Genomic DNA, 23,549 nt, shown 5'->3' on the forward strand with positions numbered 1-23,549 from the left:
GTGCTCAGGAGTTGAATGGTACCCACACACTCATCCTTGTTGTTCCCTGGGGTCACCCTCTTTTGTGGGGCTGCTCACAACATGCCCACTGGAGGTTATACACTCATCCTTGGAGCTCCTGAGGTCACACCCTTTGCCGTGTGGCTGCCGGGACTGTGCTTGAGGCTGTCTCTGTTGCCTTCGCCCCAGGGCCAGCTCTGTGCAGGGGTTTGACCGATTGCTTAGGGGAACTTTAAGAGACAAGTAAAGCCACATGCGTTTGCATTTCATTGTGAGTTGTGTGAAATCCCCAGCTGGATCGAGGAGATCCTGTTTGGAAGGAGGAGTTTCAGCGCACCAAGACAGAGATTAACAAGCATCGGGTGGTTCATGATATCGGACAGGTGGGTAAGTTGCCAGTATTTGGAATCTAACCATTGGCAGTTCTTTGTGGGTCTTTCTGTTTGTTTGTTTGTTTTTAATAAGGTTGTTCACATTCATTGATGACATTCAATATTTCAACACCGATTTCACCACCATTACACCTTCCCACTGCGATTATTTTGAATTTTTCCACCACCACTCAAACCTGCCTGCCAGGGGCAGATGCTTAATCACTTAATCACTTAACTTCCCGTTAGTCATCGATTTGCTCGAGCGGGCGCCAGTAACATCTCCATTTGTCCCTGTCACGTGCTAGTGTAGCCCAATGGCATCTGTTCGCTCCGGGAATATGAAGGGCCTCAAACCGATCGTTCATGATCTTGACGAAGAAGTCTGACCATCTGGTAGGTGGGCGGCCACGCGGTCTTTTGACATCCCGTGGAATCCAGTCGGGATAATTTATTTTCTGTTGCTTATTATGAATATCATGAGAGGTCCCGCGGCCGCTTTTGCAGTCACACACTTCTGGAATTCTAAAATTGTAAATGGTTAGGGTCCACAGACATCTCTGTAGGGAGCTTATCCATTTTGAGATTCATTCGGGAGTCTCTGGATCAAGGCCGTTGATGCACTTAGATGGTGCCCGGAGGCAGATTGTGGACATGACAGCCAAGACCCCAAGCCAGGGCAGGGAGACAGGAAGGGCCAGCCCATCTCTGCTGCCGCCATGTGACCTGGACTCTTAGTTTCTTTGTTCTTGAACCCATGTGCCCATGTCCCTGGGTTTTGCTTCTGGAAGCTCGTGGTCATTGATGTTTCATCTGGAGTGGGCAGAGCTGGGACCTGGGTCTTTCTATTTTGAATGGTCAAGCCACTTTATAGAAACCCTTTCACTGCGAAATGTTCTATCTGCCTAGCATTTCCAGTGTTTTCACATTTATTTATTTATTTATTGCTTTTTGGGTCACACCCGGCGATGCACAGGGGTTATTCCTGGCTCTTCACTCAGGAATTACTCCTGGCAGTGCTCAGGGGACCATATGGGATGCTGGCAATTGAATCCTGCTGTGCAATTGCTCCAGCCCCTCCAGTGTTTTTAACCACATCTTCCTCAAGTAAAAAAAAAACATTAAGTCTTATAGCTGATGTTTCCATGTCATGAAGTGCTGCCCGGCCTGGGTTTCTTCTCTCCTTGCCTTGGTCTTCTTTTTGGCTTCCCTCTGCTCTCCCAGGACCTTTCTGCAGGGGCTCTGCTCTCAGGGACCCTGCTGCCAGCTCCCTCCCCTCCGTGGGAAGAAGGCAAAACCAGGGTGGCATTTGGTGGCTCTGCAGGGACCTGGGCTTGGGGAGATGCCCTCTCTGCCTTGGCTCCTTGGTATAGCTCCTCTCCCCCCATTTCCTCTGTCCTGGGATCATTTCAGGAAGGGAGGGCCCCGATTTTTCATATCTCCCTTCCTTTCCTTTCGTTGCTGTCATCACTGCTGTGCTGGAGCCTGGTGGGGGTGGAGGTGAGAGGGTGTTCCACCCTTGTGGTTTTGGGGACTACTGGGTCATATGAGGTGATGTTAGTTAGACTGCAGACCTCTGAGTCACATGGCAAGCAGGTGGGTGGCGGAGAAAGGACAGTTTTTGAAATGAAAAAATTTCTCCCAGTTTCCCCACCTTTGTCACTGCCCTGCTTTTCCAGGCTTGCTGCTTCTCAGCTATTTATGCTTTTCTCCCCCCCCCCCCCCCGCCCCATTTAGTCTGGGTGCCCAGCCTTGCCCCGAGCTCTCCTTCCACCGTGAACACAGGAATCCAACCCTTCACGTCTGCCCTCAATGGATCCGCTAATAAACTGACTCATAGATCAGACCCTCCTTCCTCTCTGCAGATGCCTGCCGACCCCCTCCCATAACCCTACCTCTTCCTGTCCTCCCCCTGCCTCCCACCTCCAGCAGGAGGTAATTTGATCCAGTTCCCTTCTGACATCGGTCACGTCCTCTGTATTGCTTCCCTGTCCCAAGAAGCTCCGAGCACGGGTTTCTAGCTGCCTCTTCCTTTAGAGATCTGTGGTGTGCACCCGTGCCCACCCCAAGCAGGCCCAGTGATGGTGCAGGGGCTGGTGGAACAAAGCAGTCTCCCTCTGCTGTGAGTCACAGCAGCTCCCCTCCACTTCAGAGGCACCCCCAAACACACACACATACACACACACAACACAACACAACACACACACGGTGGGTTTCTCTTATCAGACAACAAATGCCTTAAAACCCAGATCTTATCTTTTTCCTCGTTCCACCCCAGTCCAAGAAGTAATCCTTATCTCCCTCTGTATACTAATTCATACTCCTTAATGATCGAATGAGTCATTTAAGACCAAATCTAAAAAAGTTTCATTTTGTGCTTATGCCCAGAGTGAAACTTAGCATCATCGAAGACGTGTCTGTGCTTTTATGTTCACAGAAAACGCAAGAATTTCATCCCAGTTTTGATCCTCTCCTTAATAATACTTGGGTCACCCGATTCAGGGCACAAAGACGTTTTCAACAAGCAGCACGCAAGGTAAGTCTCCCCATACCAGGGCAAAATTGGAATTTGCTTCATCATAGCACAAGGGAATCGAACAAGAAGGGTTTTTTGGTCCCTCCTTTTTTTTTTTACAACCATTTATTGAGATGTACTTTCACATCCCATAAAACTCACCCTTGTAAAGTGCACTGCTCGTTTTTCAGTCACGTTTGCTATAATACAGCCATCACCGCAGCCTAATTTTAGAACATTTTTATCACCACAAAATGAAGCCCTTTCCATTAGCAGTCCTTCTCCATGGCCACTCAGCTGCTTTCTGTCTCTGTGGATTTGCCCCTTCTGGAAATTTACATTTCCTAGCAATGGGATCAGACCCAGACACCTCCCTGGTGTCACTGACATCTTTCGTGGGATGTCCTATGGTTGTACAAGTCAGAACTTCATTCCTTCTTATGGATAAGCACAGCTCTCTTGCACGGACAAGACAACATATGCATCTCTTCATCAGCTGAAACGTGTGTCTTGCCCTTCTGGGGCTTAGTTGGCTCAAGGAACCTTCTGTACAAGTCCATGGACATGCTTTCCATTCTCGGGCATCTGTCCTCAGGATTCGAACTGCTGGGTCCTAGAGCGAATCTGTGTGAGGGCGAGCGCCTGAGAATTTCCCAGGGATCTTGTCTCTTGTCAACCAGGCTTGCATCTTCCCCTTCAAGTGGCGTCTTCTCCCCATCAGAGCCTCTTCATATTCCCCCAGCCTCCCACCCAGCACATTTGTATCCTGCAAAGGCCTGCTGTGAATGCATCAAATGAAGACTTCTTTTTTTTTTAATTAAAAAAAATTTTTAGTCGTTGTGAGATACAGAATTACAAAGCTGATCATGATCGGGTTTCAGTCACACAGTGATCCCACACCCATCCCTCCACCAGGGTACATTTCCCACCACCAATGTTCCCAGTTTCCCCTCCCGCCAGCCTATCTTTATGGCAGGCATTTTCCTTCTCTCTCTCTCTCTCTCTCTCTCTCTCTCTCTCTCTCTCTCTCTCTCTCTCTCTCTCTCTCTCTCTCTCAGGTACTGAGAGATTATCCTGTTTGTTCCTTTACCTGTTTCAACACACAGTTCTTAGCCAGAGTGACGATTCCCAACTATCTCTCTCATGGTGGTCCCTTCTCTATTCCAGCTGCTTAAATGAAGACTTCTTAGAGCCTCATGCCGATGTAGCGTGTCAGGGAGCCCCTGGTGAGAACTCTGCAGCTGCTTCCTCCCCTCTGTGTTATCCAGTCCCTTCTCCCATACACACATGCTCCTTTCCCGTTGTAGCTATAAATGTCCACACTCCAACCGAGATACCATTCCATCTTCGCTCCTTCTGTCCACCCCTGTCCCTTGGGCCAGTTCGGCTCTGCATCCCTTCAAGGAACTGTCCCTTGAAGCTTAAAGACTTGGCAATCTCTGTGGTTCTTTGGCTGTCCTTGAAACTCTTGACTCTGCCACCAGGGCATGACTGTCCCCAGGGCAGAGCCCTGAGGTTGGGGAGAGCAGTGGCCAAGCCTCAGATGCTGGAGCCAGCTTGCCTGCATTCATGTCTCGGTGTTATTTCCTGGGTGCTTTCTGGTCTCAGATAAGTTCTGCAATTTCTGTGCCATCATTTCCACACAGGAAACTGAGGCTGCCAATGAGGTGGTTGAGAAAATAGATGAAGGAATAGGAATCAGAGGTTCCCACTAGTTATCGCACCCAAGCAGTGGGTTCCTGGGCTGGTGACACTTTGCTAGAGAGACCAAGCACACCGCAGCAATTCAAGTGCCTTCTCGCCCACCTCCAAGGCCAGACAAAGCTGCTGTCATTGGTGTGCCTGTGTCTGGGCATGCTCTGTATAGTGCAGATCTGAGGGGGGCTCTCAGCGGGAACTGGGTGGTTGAAAGAGTCAGGGCCAGATATGCTGCAGAGTGGGGAGGGAGCACAGATGCTGACCATGAGGAGATACAACATCAGAGATCTGGGCGGATAGGCCTGGCACAACTGGGACCACTGAGGCCCTTCTGCAGTGCACCCTCTAGGGTGGAGAGGGAGTAGCATGTGCCTTCTCTGAGTGAAGGCTCTGGATTCCCTACCTTGCACCCTCCTGTGTGACTGTTTCCCCAGCCTGACGCCTGCAGTATCCCCAGATCACTTTCTGTTCCTCATCTCTTGTGGGCTCTCTGCTCCCACTGCTTCTGGTCCCCCAGTTCTGGCTAAAGTGCTGTCTCCAAAGCTTTAAATTAGGACCAGAGAGATAGTAGAGGTAAAGGCACTTGCCTTGTATTGGCCAACTCTGGTTCAAATCCTCCGCACCATGTAGCATACTGAGCACCACCAAGAGTGATCCCTGAGCTCAGAGTTGTCTCTGAGCACCACTGGGTGTAGCCCAACTCCCCTCTTTCCCCACCCAGTAAAGCTTTAAGTTAATAATACCTCTCCCTGGTAACATTCCAAAGACTTCCCATGAGGACAAGAATTAGCAGCGCAAGTTTTATCAGGCTCCAAGGTCAGATCAGAATTCTCCATGATCCTTAAACACATCTCCTTTGTTCTGAATTGGAGTTATGTGTTTTCTGCTCTCCATTTGTTGGGTCTCTACATCATCCGAGTGTCAGAATGAAACCTCTGTTCCTTCCATGATCCTTGCTTATGTGGCCAGAATATTTCCCGTCCCAGACCCTTCAGCCACACTCTTGTGCATGTCTAAGTTCCCATCTACCCAATGGCATTTAGCCTATGTTTGCATGTTCATTATTATACCACCCCACATGCACACACACACACACACACACACACACACACACACACACAGAAAGTATCATCCCGGATACACAAAAGAATCTCGGAACCGAGCAGCTCGCTGCAAAGATACTTCCGGAATTTGCACCAGGTCGATTTCACCTGGATGCCTCAAACGGGAGCAGGAGTTGACTCTCCACCTACCTCCTAGGAATCCCGGTGACTGCCATCTTCCAGAACCCAGTGAAAAGCCAGGTACTCAGGATTAGTGATGGCAAACTCCAGGCCTCATAAGATAAGGGACGAATGGCCCTTCCCATCTCCCTGCCCCCATAGGACCCTGGATATCATGCCCACAAGCTGCCTTTGGCGACTACTGGCCATGATCCAGAGACACACAAAAGAATCTCAGAACTGAGATGCTTGCTGCAAAGATTTCTCCAGACTCTAATTATCTAAAATTTCAGATTTCTAGGAGCACGGCTGCGTGACATCCTACATTATTCATAGTGGACAATACAAATAAATTATCTAGCATCTGCCTGTTCAGGTTTGGTGGTGGCGGGAAATTCAAAATAACGGTGGTGGGAAGATGTGATGGTGGCAGGTCTTGTGTCGAAATATTGAATGTAATCCGTGATTCTGAGCAACTTTTTGAAAATAAAATATATATATTTTGCCTTGCACACAGCCAACATCGCCAACCCGAGTTCGCTTCCTCCACCCCTCTCGGAGAGCCTGGCAAGCTTCCGAGAGTATCTCGCCCGCATGGCAAAGCTTGGCAAGCTCCCCATGGCGTATTCGATATGCCAGACACAGTAACAACAAAGTCTCACAACGGAGACGTTACTGGGCCCGCTCGAGAAAATCGATGAACAAAGGGAGGACAGTGACAGTGGCAGTGATATATATATAGTGTCAGCCCTATGCATGCAGGACATCTGTTTGTTACCATCTATATTTCCTGTACCTGGCCACAGAACAGGCACTTGCTACTATCTGTTCAGTCAGAGTCCTCTGCTGGTGGGAAGGCCCACTGTACAGGGAACCAGTGACAGCTCTAGAAGTCATTCTATGCACAGGTAACACTCCCCTCAGGAGCACCCGGAGTGTGTGGTTAGCCCATTATAGTCCTGCATCTATGGAACCCTTAGTTGAAATTACACTAACTCACTCTGAAAATATCTCAGCAAGAAGATCACTTTTCAGATACGGTGAAAAGCAGAGGAAAAGGTAGAACTAGCTGTCCAAGTTTTGCACTCTAGGAATACAAGAAAATGGGGGCACATAAATTCAGTATGACAAGGTCGGGTGACAAGCTGGTTGTTTCTCTATGCTTGCTTTTGCATTCTCGTGTTAACATTGTTCAGTCCTTGAAGTTTTCATGTCCTTGTCAGTAGCAGTGAGCACTTACCCTGTGAATTCTGACTGAGTGTGAGGGCCTCCGCCCTTCATTGTGGTTGAATAAAAAGAATTAAATTGAATCCCCAAATGAACCTGTGCACAATCATAACTCGAAGCTGTCGTTCTTTTGAATTCCAGGTCATGGTTCATCGACGGTTACTCAAAACACTGAAAGCTGTGCGCGAGATAGATAGGGAGGAAGTGAAGAGAAAGTTGAGCCATGGAAAAAGATCGATGGAGCAAGGTAAAGGGCCTCTATGAGGGTTGGGGGTCTCCTCCGTTATCGAACCCTCTAACGTTTTTATACATTGAACTCAACTATGCAGACACAAACATTCCTCACAAATCACATTTATTTGTTTCTGTGGCTACCGTAACAAACCACTGTAAACTTACATGTAGCCAGAAAAGCAAACTTACCATCTTGGCCAGAAAGATAGCACAAGAAAGGTATTTGCACTGTTCACGGCTAACCTTGGTTGGACACCTGGAACCTCATGCGGTTACCCAAGTTTGCTCAGAAGTGGTCCCTGAATGCAGAGAACAGAGCTACACACCTGAGCACTGCCGAATGTGACCCCTCCTCCCCTCAAAAATAAATCTCATCTCATTGTTCTTCTGGAGGTCAGAAGTCTATAATCAAGGCTGACTCTTCAGGCAGGTTCTAAGAAAGAAGATGTTCTGGCCTTTCCCACTTTTGGAGATCTGCTGCATTCCTTGGCAGGTGGTCCCGTCCTCACAGCATTTAGATCTTGAGGCAGTCAGCTAATCTCCACTAGGAGAGAGTCTCAGCACAAATAGACCCAGGCAGAAAATCTCTGAGACTCATTATAATCATAACGACGAAAATCATCTATAGATGCAGAATATTAAAAGCAGCAAGATCAAAAAAGGAACTTACAAAGGAAAGTTCATACATTCACAGCAGATCTATCAAATGAGACTCTATGAGCCAGAAGAGTGGTGGGATATAGTAAAAAAAAAAAAAGGAAAAAAAACTGAATGAAATGAACACATGACCAAGAATACTCTATCCAGCTAGATTATCATTCTGATTTCAAGGAATAATACAGAGCTCCATAGACAGGGTTAGAGCATTTACAGCCATGAAACCAATTCTGCAAGAAGCACTAAAGGAGCTTCTTTAAAAAACAAGAGATCCCCCCAACCATCATTGACACTTGTGGAGAGATGGGTATTCCATCATTGTATGGCTGACACTCAAACATGAAAGTTTTGTAACTGTAGCTCATGGTGATTCAATAAATAAATGAATACATAAATAAATAAACAAGAGAAACTTCTTAGTATTTTGCCATTGAGAATGCCATTCAATTGTGGAGCCTATGGTTGCTCTCTAGAAGATTAAGAAAGGTCTGCTTATTGCCCAAGTTGCTAAGGGATTTTAAATTTTTTCAATACTAAATTATGTTTCAATTACTTTGAATGTTCTCTGTCTATTCAGATTATTTGTGTGCATCTATGGATATTTTTATTATAATCTTTTACTTTTTTTTTTTTTTTTGCTTTTTTTGGGTCACACCCGGCGATGCTCAGGGGTTACTCCTGGCTCTGCACTCAGGAGTTACTCCTGGCAGTGTTCAGGGGGCCATATGGGATGCTGGGAATCGAACTCAGGTCGGCCGCGTGCAAGGCAAACATCCTACCCACTGTGCTATCTCTCCAGCCCCTTACTTCTTTTTTTTATCAAGCAAATTTCCTCTCGGAAAGTTCATTCATGACACTACTTAATTTCCCTCCTAAAACACGGATTGTTTCATCAGTCTAACACAGCCCAAGATTTCTGTCTTCATAATGAAAGATGAAGCTTAGAACTGGATCACTCACTTGTCCCTTTCTCTTTTTTATCGCCTCCCAGTTCAAAATCCTTGCATCTCTTAATGACCAGCATTCTCTTAATCTGCAGTTGAGCTCGACACATTCAAGTCTCAACACAATCTTCTTTGTAGTTTTGGTCTTTTTCGGAAAGTAGGCTTAGTCCGACCTCCGTCACCACTCTGCTTCCTGTCATAACAATGCTTTCCTTGGGCATACAGAGAATCTTTACCCTTCTTGTACTGTGTGACTTTGTGGGGCTTATGTTTGCCACATTTCTTACAAAAAGTCTGGTAGGTTTTTGGTACGTTCACCATGCTTGCGGCAGCGGTATCCGCGAGTAATCTTTTACTTCTTACTTAAGTAATCTTTACTTCTTTCCTCAAGCATTATCTATAGTTCTTTCTATTATAAAGCCTATACTCCCTTTTTAGGAAAAAACATTTTTATTAGTCTATTCAGATTTTCCCTTAAAATTTTCTTAATTCTCCTATCCCCGTTCTCACTAAAGTATGTATTTGTAGGAGTTACAAATATTACATTAATTTTTAAATGTTTTACCATAAAATTGTTCACTCTATAAAGTTTTTGGAAAAAAAATTTTCAGCTCATCATTGATGTACAATTTGTGGAATTTCAGAAATCTTTCTTTAATTATCTATGTATGGGTAGGTGTCACCACCTTCACAATAAGTCTTTAAAAAGATCTTTCTCATGTGTGGGGGTATGGTGCCGCCAGCAGGTCAATCTGTACCTGTGAGGTGAGTGCAGCCTGATGGCACCGTCAGACTTTCAAATACCCCAAAATTGCTGCTGTGCCTTTGGCCAGACCCCAAAAACTTGGGTCAAAGTTTACCAAGAAAGTAAACGGCCAAAAGTTAGGTATGTGGGAGACACATCCACAAACCACCTCCGGCTCAGCTATATAATTGGAGGCATAGTCTCTCTGGTTCCTGATCAAACTGCTTAATGGCCATGATCCCAGAGACTCAGAAACAAACCTCAGAGAACCCCCCACGAATAGCTAAAGCAATTCTTGGGAAAAAGAAAATGGGAGGAATCAACCTACCTAATTTCAAGCTCTACTACAAAGCAGTAATAATCAAAACAGCATGGTACTGGAACAAAGGCAGAGTTGCAGACCAATGGAACAGAGTTGAATATACTGACATCTCCTCCCAAACATATAATCATCTAATCTTCGATAAGGGGGCAAGAAAAGTGAAATGGAGCAGGGAAAGCCTCTTTAATAAATTGTGCTGGCAAAACTGGACGGCTACATGCAAAAAAGTGGGCTCAGATCTCTGCCTAATGCCATGCACAAAAGTAAGATCGAAATGGATTTATGACCTCAACATCAGACCGGAATCCATAATGTTTATTGAAGACAAAGTTGGCAAAACTCTCCACGATATTGAAGTTAGTGGTATCTTCAAAGATGTCACGCCACTGGCCGAGCAAGTGAAAACAGAGATAGACAAATGGTACTATCTTAAACTAAGAAGCTTCTGCACCTCAAAAGAAACAGTGACCAAAATACAAAGACAGCCTACAGAATGGGAAAGAATATTCACCAAATACACATCTGACAAGGGGTTGATATCAAGGATATACAAGGTACTGGTTAAACTACACAAGAAGAAATCACCCAACCCCATCAAAAAATGGGGTGAGGAAATGAACAGAAACTTTCACAAAGAAGAAATCCGAATGGCAAAAAGGCACATGAGAAAATGCTCTACATCACTAATCATCAGAGAGATGCAGATCAAAACAACAATGAGATATCATTTCACACCACAGAGACTGGCCCACATCCACAAGAACAAAAGCAACAGGTGCTGGCGCGGATGTGGCGAGAAAGGGACCCTCCTTCACTGCTGGTGGGAATGCAGGCTGGTCCAACCCTTTTGGAAAACAGTATGGACGATTCTCAAAAAATTAGAATTTAATCTCCCATTTGACCCAGCTATAGCACTCCTGGGAATATATCCCAGAGAGGCAAAAATGTATAGTCGAAGTGACATCTGCAATTGTTTGTTCATTGCAGCACTCTTTACAATAGCCAGAATCTGGAAAAAACCTGAGTGCCCGAGAACAGATGACTGGTTAAAGAAACTTTGGTACATTTACACAATGGAGTACTATGTAGCTGTTAGAAAAGATGAAGTTATGAAATTTACATACAAGTGGTACTACATGGAAAGTATCATGTTAAGCGAAATGAGTCAGAAAGAGCGGGATAGACACAGAAAGATTGCATTCATCTGGGGAACATAAAGCAACAAAACGGGAGACTAACACCCAGGAATGGCTCAGATTAGTACCAGGAATTTTGCTCCATGACTTGAAGACCAGCCACACATTCTAGGTGGAAGGAAGCTCAGATAGAGAAGAGAGCACCAAATAAAGGGTGTTGTGAAGACCCTCCCAGGGTGGGAGAGACATGCTAAAAGTAGTCTATAGACCAAACATGATTGCCACTCAATGCCTCTCTGGCAAAACACAGTACCCAAAAGAAGAGAGAGAGAACAAGGGGGAATGCCCTGCCACAGCGGCAGGGTGGGACGGGGGGGGAGGGATGGGGGGTGGGAGGGATGCTAGGACCCGTGGCGGGGGAGGATGGGCACTGGTGGAGGGATGGGTACTTGATCATTGTATAACTGAAACCCAAGCACAAAAATTTATAAGTCTATAAGTGTACTTCATGGTGTTTCACTAATAAAAAAAAATGATAAAAAAAAATTTAAAAAAAAAAAAAAGACTTTTGGCAGAAATGCATCCTGGGGTGTTGGGAGGATCCTCCCAGGATGGGAGAAGCATGCTGAAAGTAGACTATAGCCACTCAATGCCTCTTTTGCAAACCACAACACCCAAAGGAGAGAGAGAACAAAAGGGAATGCCCTGCCACAGAGGCAGGATGGGATGGGGGAATAGGGGGTGGGAGGAATACTGGGACCCGTGGTGGTGGAAAATGAGCACTGGTGGAGGGATGGGTACTTGATCATTGTATAACTGAAACCCAAGCACAAAAATTTGTAAGTCTACAACTGTATCTCATGGTGTTTCACTAATAAAAATTAAAAAATAAAAAAAACAAAATTTCATAACTTTTAAAGGTCACTTAAAATTGTCATAGAAATACATGTAACAGAATTTTAAACATATTTTAAAGTAATAAAGTAATGTTTTCAGTTGTGCTATATATCCATGAAAATATTTTATTAGAAGCTAAATAAAATGATATATTTGTCAAGTGGAAAAAAAAAAAAGAAATGCATCCTGTTCCTGCAGTAGGTTACTGGGGCTGGGTCACTCCAGGTGGGAATAGGTTCCGTGCCTTGGCCTGTTCCCCTTGGTGGCCCAGTGACCGTCATCCTCCAGAGGCCACTGGACAGACAGGTTTGGGCCTGCAGTGACGAGACACGCGGGCCTCACCAGATGGGGGTGGAACAGGCCCTTTCCTCCCCATCCCAGAGAGACCCCAAATCGCCACCTACAAATGGCCTCTCTGGCTCCTGATCAAGCTGATTAATGGCCATGATCCCAGAGACTCAGAAACAAATCTCGAAACCTAGCAGCTTTTGGCAGAAATGCATCTGGACCATGGTTCCAGAGGCAAAAGGACTTAATCCAGAGCCCGGCAGCTTGCAGCAGAAAAGTGAATGGACCATGCATTAAACTATGGCACTATGCCTCCCCCAGAGGGAAAGGGTGTTGCTCCCTTCCACCTCCCCCCCCTCCCCCGACAGCAAGGTGGCTGCCGCCTCAGAGCTTATTGGAAAGCCAGGTATGAGCCGGCAGTGACGGGGCAACTGCAGTCTCATGGGAAGGGGAGCAGTACCCGCTAGTCCTTCGCTCTCTACCGAGGTCATGAGTTGCTCTCCACGAGGTCACAAGCGGCTCTCTGGCACAGCCATAACACCAGATGCACAGAAACCAATCTCGTAATTATATGGCTCTTCGCAGAAATCCAAAATTGTGCGGCCGCTGTCATGGCCGAGTGACTTTATATGATTCTCATAACTAGCTATAGAAAACAAAGTATTTCACAACGCCTTTTCAGCAATTCTGATTGTTGGGGGGAAATTCTAAACAATAATGGTGTATCTTTTGTCGAAATAATGAATGTAATCAATGTAGAGAAGAGTTAAGTGGAAATCATCTGCCTCACAGTCATTGGGAGGGGTGGTAGGGGGGTATATTGGGGTTCTTGGTGGTGAAAAATGAGTACTGGTGAAGGGAGAAGTGTTTGATCATTGTATGACCGAGACTTAAATCTGAAAGCTTAGTAACTTGTCCCACAGTGATTCAATAAATAAATATAAGAAGAAAAATAAATAAATAAAACTATGGAAAAAAGTAAGGTGGAGTTCATGCCCAATTCTATCAGCCAATCAGTGGCTGAATAAATAGCAGTACTCCTACATTTTTAAAAAAAAGATCTTTCTCATGTGTAGGTTATAAAGAGATTTAGTAAGGAAACAACAATTAGCTAGAATAATTGAAACTGGAGATTTTTTTTAAAAAATTATAATTTATTGACTTACATGGTTACATGAATTACAAAGATTCAAAATTATTCATGATTGAGTTCCAGGGATTCAATGTTTGAGCACCAATCCATTCACCAGTGTTACCTTCCCTCCACCAATGTCCCCAATTTCTCTTCTGCCCCCAGCCTATCTCATTGGATGCACTTTTTTTTTTAATTTTTATTAGTGAAGCACCATGAGGTACAGTTGTAGACTTACAAATTTGTGTGCTTGGGTTTCAGTTATACAATGATCAAGTACCCATCCCTCCACCAGTCCCCATTCTCCAGTACCACTGATCCCAGTATCCCTCACACCCCCCATCCCCCCCATCCCACCCTGCCTCTGTGGCAGGGCATTCCCCTTTGTTCTCTCTGTCCTTTTGGGTGTTGTGGTTTGCAAAAGAAGCATTGAGTGGCCATCATGTTCAGTCTAGAGTCTACTCTCCCATCCTGGAGGATCCTCCCAACATCCTTTATTTGGTCTTCCCTTCTCTATCTGAGCTGCCTTTCCCCCTACCGTGTGAGGCTGGTGGAGGCACTTTTTCCTTTCTTTCCTTTAGACCGAGTATTCGATATGCCAGACACAGTAGCAACAAAGTCTCCAATGGAGACGTTACTGGGCCCGCCCGAGCAAATCGATGATCAACGGGAGGGCCTTTACTTACTTACTCACTCCTTTAGACACTGGTTTACAGTACCATTATTGATAGGGTGTATTCATGTCACTTTACCTACTTTTAGCACCGGTCTTCATTCAGAGTGACCACGTTCCTCTGCCACTGTCTTAGTGGTCCCTTCCCTGATCTACCTTCCCTCCCACAACAGTAGCAAACTTCCTACTAAGGAACCATCCTCCTACCCTTTGCTTCTTTTATGTCTGGGCTTCAATTATGCCCCTATTATGTTTTATTATATGCCCCAAAGGAGCAAGATCATTCTGTTTCTCTCCCTCTCACTTTGATTTATCGCATCAAGTATGATACTCTCCAGATCCATCCGTGTAACAGCAAATTTCATGACTTCATCTTTGCTAAAGGCTGCATAGTACTCCACTCTGTAGATCTATCAAGGCAACGTCATGCAGTCATCTGTTCTTGGGCACTTGGGTTGTGCAGATTTTGGCTACTGTGAATAGTGTTACAATGAACATAGGAGTGCAGACATCTTTTCTGCATTGTGCTTGGACCCTTGGGGTATATTCGAAGGAGTGGAATTGCTGGGTCATATGGAAACTCAATCTCTATGTTATTTTTTGAGGAAAGCCTATATTGTCTTACAAAAAGTCTGGACCAGTCGACAAACCCCACCATCAGTGAATGAGGATCCCTCTTGGAACTGGAGATTTTGTCTATAGATTTGACTCACATGGGAGAAAGGGTGGTTAGGGTGGGGGGGGGTGGGGCTTTGGACACTGGTGGAGGGAAGTGGGCACACTGTGATAAATGTGCTGTTGGGATGTGGCATGAATGAGAAGTAAAATTTATAGTATTGTAAACCCTGGTACTTCAGTAAAAATGGCTAAACTTTTTTTTTAACTGTGTTCACATGGTGCTTTGTTTTTCCCCCACAGAGATGGATTTGTCCAAAATTCTTCATATGTGGATGAGTAATGATGATCATCCTCGTCGTTCTTCTCTTTCTTCCAACAACATCCTACCTTTCTCCTTCCCAACTTATAGTCCTCCTCAGGACTCCAAAGAATTGGTGAGTATCAACAGGTTGGGAGCTCGGGGCTAGGCACAATCAGATGGTTGTTAGGAAGACACTAAGACCAGCCCAGGGTTTCATCCCCTTTTCTCTTCCCAAGAAGCTCTTAAGGGAGCTCCATGCCCAGGAACTCGTGCCCAGTGGTAAAGCAGGCATCATCTAAAGCCATGTCCCTGGCATCCGATGCAAGCACCTGGAACCCAGTAGAAACCCTGAAACTCCCAGAAACTGGGGCTAAGAGCAGAAAGTTAGATGAAAAAACACAGAAGTGGATCTTTCTCAAGTGAGCCCTCTTGCTATGTGAGCAAATGGAGAGGCCAGATGAGGTTCCTACAAGCTGACCTGGTAATGAGGGCATGTGGCCCCTAAATCTAGTCTCTAATCCCACCAAACTTGGAACTTCCCCCCTTCCTCCTTTCCTTCTCCAACTCTTTCTTCACCTCTTTCTCTTCCCCCTTTCCCTTTCTTCTACTTCTCGTTTCCTCTTCTCCTCTTCCATCTCTCCTTCCTTTTCTTCTATGCTTCTCCTACTTTATCACCTCCTCCTGTCCCTCTTTCCTTCTCCTCCAACTTTTCTTCCACCTCTCCACCTCTCCTCTTCATCTTCCTCTATCTCTTTACTGTATAACTTTTCCTCTTGCCTTGTAAGACATATCATGCATTATAGTAAAAATAATGGCTATTATTTTGTATTTACCATGAATGAAGTTGTGCCAAACACTTCAGTTGAATGACTTTTGCTTTCTCACCAACAAATATGTATGAAATGTTTATCATCTTAGAGATGAGGAAGAAACTGAGACACAAAATTCATAGTAATAGAATACTGCCCAAGCTCACATGGTTTGTTGATATTGGGAATCTATATCCAAAGCAATATTTTAGTTCCAAAAAATAAACTTGCTGTTCATATCTTATAACATTTAAGCATTTCAGGTCAATCTACTCAAGAATTGCTGAGCTGACTTTCAGCATCTCACATGTTAGACTGGGAAGGTAACCCAAGTTCAATCCCTGGCACTACATGACCCCGCCCACACACACCCTACACTATGGGGTGTGGCCCTGGAGGACCCCAAACACTTCTGGGCCCAAGTAACAGTGCGTCATCGGGCCTCAGCATTGAATTTTCCAGCTCAGTCTGAAAAATATTTTCAAAACTAGCCTCTGGACCTCTGTAAATTTCAGGGATATGGCACTCAATAATTGACAGGTGGAAAGGATGATAGGGTAGACTCTAACTAATAATTTCTGAATTACTCAAAGCTTGTTTATTTCATTCATTTCTCTGCTGCTCAGGATTAATGAAAAACAAAACGTTCAGCATTCCTAGTTATAAAGAAATTTTAAGTTCATATCATAGGTATTGTATCCAGTCAACCCTAAAATCACATTTTTATTTAGCATCTATGACATTGGAAAATGTTTGGGAACAGATGACATATTATGGTTGCTTCATATTTGTTTCATGATGATATCTCAGATGAAATACAGTGTCTATTGAGCAATAATATAGCAGGGACTGCTGTAGGTATTCTGGGTGTCTGCACCATGTTGACAACAAAGAATTTATCAGGGAGTGCTGTTGACATTGGGACCTGCAGGAAGGAGGCCAGAAATGGACACAGAGTTGTAGGACTAGAACCCTTCAGGGCAAAGGCCTCAGCTGAACTCATGACAGCTCTGGAATTGCAGCAGAGAGACAGGCCTCAGCTCACACACCTCTGTCCAGCCTGTCCTTGGGAGTGGGCTGCCTTGAAGAGCATGTAACCTACACTGAAACAGGCTCCCTTTAGAGGCAGCAGCTCCTGTAAGGAGCTGAGCCCTGAGGGCTGTTTTTATCTGCCGACTTCCTAGCAGCTAGAAATAAAATCCTTCTCTCCTCAAGTGGGTACTGAGTGGCACCACGGTTTCCACAAATGCATAAAAGAGATGAAGATTCTTAACACTAAGAGATAAGGAACAAGGGCAATAGCCACCATTTTTTCTTTTCCCCACACATCAAGTAGCAACTGTGGTCACAGTTATATTGAGAATAGAACTTTTTGTTTATGCTTGCAATTTTGAGAGAAAAATGCATCATCACTGTGGCTCAGTGCTGATTATATGTCCATAATTTGAATGTTCGCATTTTAGGCTCCTGATGGCCTTGGACCAGTCCCGATTAAAGCTTCAGAAGTTCAAATCAAGCAAAATTATTCCTTCTTCAAGCTTCAGGTCAGATCTGCCATATATAAGTTCACTGGATTTCTTCCCAATAACATTGAAGGTTATTGTTCTGCTTTTGTGGTTTGTGGGGTGTATAACAGATTCCTTCCCGAGGTAGCTTATGGGAACTTTCATCTTTACTCTGGATATGCATATATTTTGTATTTATGAAGCTATCTTATTTGACAGCTTTTAGAAACTAAAGGGAGGGGGGAAATACAAGTTAACATGAATAAAAGTTAGCTAGACTTGTTTCTTTTAAGGTCTGTGACCCTTCTGTTTTTTAAAAGGATAAACATCTGAAATTGACAAACCAGTGTTTGGTGTTTTTGTCCAGTGAAGACCCTTGGTCTGTGAATGTTCATATTGTGTTGGTACCCAGGATAGAGCTGGATCCTGGCAGGTGATGTCCCCCCCACCACTGAGGGGTGTTACACTTGATGCTCAGAACATGGCTCTTTTTTCTCCTTGTTCCATCAGGCAGCCCTGTGCTGTGCTTGCGAAGTCCATCTCTGCCCACCACATCGGGCTTTGAAGGACATTTACCGTTGGTTTCTTTTCACCTCAGGTTCCTCAACTGTACAAACTCAAGGGCTACCAGCCATTCTACATAGAAGGGTCTTCCATCAGTTACACACCTCAGAAGCTTGCTCGAGCCCTGAAGCAGGGAGCTGAGGTAACAAAGCGTGTCTGCCAGAAACCCCTCCCTGTCCCGTCCCCTTTTGTCCTGATGTCCCTCAACATATCTGCTCCCGGTCATGCTCCAGGATGAAGCCGCCACTGTCATTACTCTGCCAAAGCAGGACAGCACCCCCCAGCTCCCCAGCAGACTTTCCATCCTAAATATGAAGCCGCCGGAGACCTTAGCCAATTCTCTGGACTACGACCCACTTTATATTTTTGTAAGTGGTACTTGTGCTCTTGGCCCCTTTATTTTCTCAGTAACTCTGCACCATAACAGAAGCATTCTCCTGCGAATACCTATCCATCTTTGCCACCACCGCCATCAAATGGTCAATCCTCTTTGAAATGTCCAGCCAGTGTTTTGGGTTTGGGTATTTAATATTCCCCCTATGAAGTTTACCTCCCACACAGGAGAGAGATCATTCTATGTCTGTCCCTCTCTCTCTAACTTCACTCAACATGATACTCTCCATGTAGTAGCAAATTACATGACTACCTATTTTCTTTTCTTTATTTTCTTTCTTTCTTTCTTTTTTCTTTTTTTTAATAGAAAAAATATTTGACATATGCTCAGGGGTTACTCCTGGCTTTATGCCCAGGACTTACTCCTGGCAGTGCTTGAAGGACAGTATAGAATGCCAGGGATTAAACCTGGCTTGATTGTGTGCAAGGCAAACTATTTATCTGGCCCCAATTACAGCTTTTCTTACGGCCAAGTAGAATTCCCTCGTGTATTTGTACCATGGCTTTATCCACTAATCTGTTCTAGGGGTCTTAGGTTGTTTCTAGACTCTGGCTATTGTGACTAGTGCTGCAATGAACATGGGAGTGCAAACATCTTTTCTGCATTGTGTTTTGGGGCCACTGGGGTATATTCCAAGGAGTAGGATTGCTGATCCTATGGAAGTTCAATTTCAAGCTTTTTTTGAGGAATGACCGTATTGTCTTCCAAACAGGCTGCACCAGTTGCTATTCCCACAGGCAGTGAATGAGAGTCCCTTTTTTTCCCCACATCCTCACCAAAACTTTGTTGTTCTTTGTTATGTATTCCAGTGCCAGTCTCTCTGGTGTGAGGTGATATCTCATTGTTGTTTTGATTTGCATTTCCCTGATGATTAGTGATATCACGAATCAGGACCATCCTGTTATTCGTTGATTGCCTCGAGCAGGCCCCAGTAACGTCTCCTTCATCCTAGCCCTGAGATTAGTGCTATATTCAAGGCTCTTTAGGAGAATGAGACCCATCATTGTTACTGGTATTTGGTAGACTCCGCCGTGTGGGCAGGTTACATTTGGTAGATTAGTGATATAGAGTATTTTTTCATATGCGTTTTGGTCATTTGTATTTCATATTTCAGACAAACTTATTATTGTTTATATAGATACTCCAATGGAATTTCCCCCCAGATTTGCCAAAATGGAATGAATTTATCAAGATTATAGGATACAAGATCATCAAGCAAAAAGTCACTTCTATTTCCATAGACTAACAACAAATAATTCAAAGTTTAACTTTTAAAAGAAATTGCCTACTTAAAAATATTAAAATATGATACATTGGGATAGACCCAACAACAGAATTTGAGATTGATACACACTGTCCTGAAAAATCATACTACTGAGGTAAATTAAAAAATAAATAAAAGTAAAAATATACCAATGTTAGTGGAGATTAGTATTATTAAAATGTCTCTTCTTTCCAAACTAAAAAGAGATGAGTAAAATTCCAATAAAATTAGTATGTAAAAATTAATGTGATTTTAAAACCCAAATGGAGAGAGAGAACAAAAGGGGATGCCCTGCCACAGAGGGAGGGTGGGATGGGGGGATGGGGGGATGGGGGGGATGGGGGGGTGGGAGGGATACTGGGATCAGTGGTGGTGGAGAATGGGCACTGGTGGAGGGATGGGTACGCGATCATTGTATAACTGAAACCCAAGCACACAAATTTGTAAGTCTACAACTGTACCTCATGATGTTTCACTAATAAAAATTTTTAAAAAATTAATGTGATTTGGGGATTTGTGGGGTAGAAAATGACAGACATATTCTAAAATTTGTATGGAATGCAAATATATCGAACAACTTTGGGTCAGGGTTTATTTTTGTTATTTTTAGTCAGTTATGATATTTTTCTTTTCTAATGATTTATTTATTTTGAATACTAGAATCAATATTACTGTATTACACATGCAATGTCCACCTTCAGAGTGCCTGAGTCCCTCCATCTCTAACCAGAGGCTCTCCCCACTCCCAGACCAGCACCTTTATATCTCAGTTCTACTAACTGTATCTCAAGGATCCAAAACACCTGTGAAAAACAAATTGGAGATTTATTCTACTCTGCAGACGCCTATATTCTCTCTTGAACATGCATCTATCTTTCTCTTTTTCTCTTTCTCACTCATATCTCTATAAATAAACTTCTTTAAGTAAAACTATTTTAGTTCACTTGTTAAAAAAGAGAAAAAAGTTGAAGGACTTTGAGGAGTTATACTACTGAACTCAAGGCTTAGTCTAAAACTACAGTGATCAAGACACATAGTATTATCATAAAAATAGAGAATTCAGAAATATTTGCATGCATATGACCAATTCTGATGATTTTTTTTTTGCTTTTTGGGTCACGCCTGGCAATGCACAGGGGTTACTCCTGGCTCTGCACTCAGGAATTACTCCTGGCGGTGCTCGGGGGACCATGTGGGATGCAGGGAATCGAACCCAGGTTGGCCGCATGCAAGGCAAACGCCCTACCCACTGTGCTAGCGCTCCAGTCCCTCTGATGATTTTTTGACAAAAGTTATATAATTTTTTGACAGAGTTTAAAGAAAATTATTTAAAAAAGTCTTTTCAATAAATAGTGCTAGAATATTTGGATATCTGTTTGCTAAAAATAAAAAGTCAAAGAACTTCAGCCTGTACCACATGTCATTTACAAACATTAACACAAAATAAATCATAGATGTAAATATAAATATAAAAATCTCTAAATCACACAGCTTTGCAACCTTGGATTATACAAATATTTCTTTTATACAACACTAAATTCACAATCCATAATTTTTTTAAGAATGAATTCATTTGGTCTTTGTGCAAATTCAAAATTCCTGCTCTTCTAAAAAGGTAATTGAAGTAAATGAGAAGATAAATCGTAGACTTTAAAGAAAATATTTAGATATTACATATCTGGTAAGAGAATGGAAAACTATTAAAAGTGAATAAAAAAAACAAAGAACCAATTTAAAAATAGCTGAGAAATTTGAACAGAAACTTCCCCAAAGAAGTTTGACAACAAAAATGCACATGGAAAAAATGCTCAAAATAATGCATCATCTGTTAAATGCAAATCTGAAACACAATAAAACACATCTGTTAGTATATCTAAAATTAATGATTGCTGTGAGAATGTAAAATGGTACAAGTACTTTGGAAAAACAGGTGGGAAACTTCTTAATGAAGTTCAGTTAAAAATTAATAGTAAATACACACCTACCAAATGATCTAGCCATTCTGTTCCTAGATATTTACCCATGATAATAAAGACTTTTGCTAAACTACACAGAGTAGCTTTATATTTCCAAGAAAGAAAGAATAAAGAAAGGAAGGAAGGAAGGAAGGAAGGAGGGAGGAAGGGAGGGAGGGAGGAAGTCAACAGATTAGTTGATATTACTATGTAATTCTAACACTCAGGAAATAAAAAGGAGTGATCTTATGATTCATGTAACAACATAAATGAATCTCAGAATAATTGTTGTGTGTAAAATAAATCAGACCAAAAAAAGAGAGGAAACTATAGTATCTCATGTATATGGAAGGCTAGAACATCATTTGAAGTAATCTATAAAGGCAGAAGGCAAATTAGTGATGGGGTAGGGATGAGTGGGTGGATGAATGGATTTGGAGGGTGAGGTAAGAGAAATATAAAGTTCTTTAGAGGCAAGAAGAAAACCTTGCTGGGATGGGTAATGGAGATCTTTATGGTGGTGATGTTTTTATAGATAAAACTTATGTCAAAACATCAACTAGTATACTCTTAACCTGTGCAGTTTGTTATACATTAGTAGTACACCAATGTGGGCTGGAGCGATAGCACAGCGGTAGGGCGTTTGCCTTGCACACAGCCAACATGGCCCACCCGAGTTCGATTCCTCCGCCCCTCTCGGAGAGCCCGGAAAGCTACTGAGAGTTCTCGCCCGCACGGCAGAGCCTGGCAAGCTACCCGTGATGTATTCGATATGCCAAACACAGTAACAACAAAGTCTCCAATGGAGACGTTACTGGGCCTGCTCAAGCAAATCGATGAACAATGGGAGGACAGTGACAGGACAGTGACACCAATGTAACTTTAAATTAAAGGATTCAGAAACCCTAAGTAAAGATCCATGGCCAGCCAAAAGGACACTGAGGTGCAGGTTGGGCAAGGCCACTACAAAGTCAGTGAACTGGTGAAGTGTCCTAGGAGGAAGCATGACACCAGCACTGACCGAGTCCAGCAGGAGAAGGTGAACGGCCCCACTGCTTTCTGACGGCGATCACTAGACTAATACTGGGGCCAGAACAGCAAAGGGATCCTTGAAGGCAGAGCCAAAATTCACCAGGAGAAAAAAGAAAGGGACAAATATGAGAAAGACATATCCGAGAAGATGCAGGAATAAAGTTCTATTCAATTAGATTAGATTAGCACTGTAGCATTGTCCTCCCGTTGTTCATCGATTTCGCTCCAGCAGGCTCAGTAACGTCTCCATTTTGAGACTTGTTGTTACTGTGTTTGGCATATCGAATACGTCCCGGGTAGCTTGCCAGGTTTTGCCATGTGGGCGAGATACTCTCTGTAGCTTCCTGGGCTCTCCGAGAGGGGCGGAGGAATCGAGCCCGGTTCAGCCAGGCTGGCTGCGCACAAGGCAAAAGCCCTACCGCTGTGCTATCGCTCCAGGACCAAACTGGAGGGTGTTTAATCAAAGTTGGTATCATGCAAGATTCCCAAGCACAGCGGGTAGGGCGTTCGCCTTACAAGCGGCCAACATGGCCGACCCGAGTTCGATTCCTCCGCCCCTCTCGGAGAGCCCGGCAAGCTACCGAGAGTATTCGATATGCCAGACACAGTAACAACAAAGTCTCCAATGGAGACGTTACTGGGCCCGCTCGAGCAAATCGACGATCAACGGGAGGGCCTTTACCTTTACCTTTACCCTAAAATGAAAACTGATGTGAGAGGAGCAGCTGAGCCCAGATGGGGGCGCTCATACTCTCCTTGGCCCTCTGGTTCTTCTTCCAGGGCGCTCTAGCTGTCTGGCTTATTAGGGGGACATGCAGGGGCACAGGAAACATCCCTCTCCTATCCCCAGCCACCAGCTTTCTTGCTATGTGTTTTCTTCCTTCACCTTCATCTATACGCAGACCTCCCTGCTCTGTCTCACCCCTTGCTCTTCACCTTGGTCCCTGAATAAGGGAGCTAACCCTGAGCTCCAGGGACAGAACCCAGTGTCTAGATGCTTCTGTGTCTCTTGTTCCCCATCCTATTTGGCTCTAGGGATAGAAGG

General features: G+C 44.0%; 1 protein-coding gene across 1 annotated transcript in view; it reads left to right on the forward strand.

Annotated features, from left to right (window-relative positions):
* The window catches only part of CFAP221 (cilia and flagella associated protein 221), a 95,273-nt gene that overhangs the window by 49,686 nt on the left and 22,038 nt on the right, over positions 1-23,549 (forward strand). The window contains exons 13-19 of the mRNA XM_056117687.1: positions 294-383; positions 2,809-2,907; positions 7,176-7,281; positions 14,981-15,114; positions 17,254-17,334; positions 17,894-18,001; positions 18,093-18,227. Of these exons, the coding sequence (XP_055973662.1) occupies positions 294-383; positions 2,809-2,907; positions 7,176-7,281; positions 14,981-15,114; positions 17,254-17,334; positions 17,894-18,001; positions 18,093-18,227 (753 nt within the window). The remainder of the gene's footprint in view (positions 1-293; positions 384-2,808; positions 2,908-7,175; positions 7,282-14,980; positions 15,115-17,253; positions 17,335-17,893; positions 18,002-18,092; positions 18,228-23,549) is intronic.

This window comes from Sorex fumeus, unplaced genomic scaffold (genome assembly GCF_029834395.1).
Source record: "Sorex fumeus unplaced genomic scaffold, SorFum_2.1 ptg000035l, whole genome shotgun sequence".
Taxonomy (NCBI): domain Eukaryota; kingdom Metazoa; phylum Chordata; class Mammalia; order Eulipotyphla; family Soricidae; genus Sorex; species Sorex fumeus.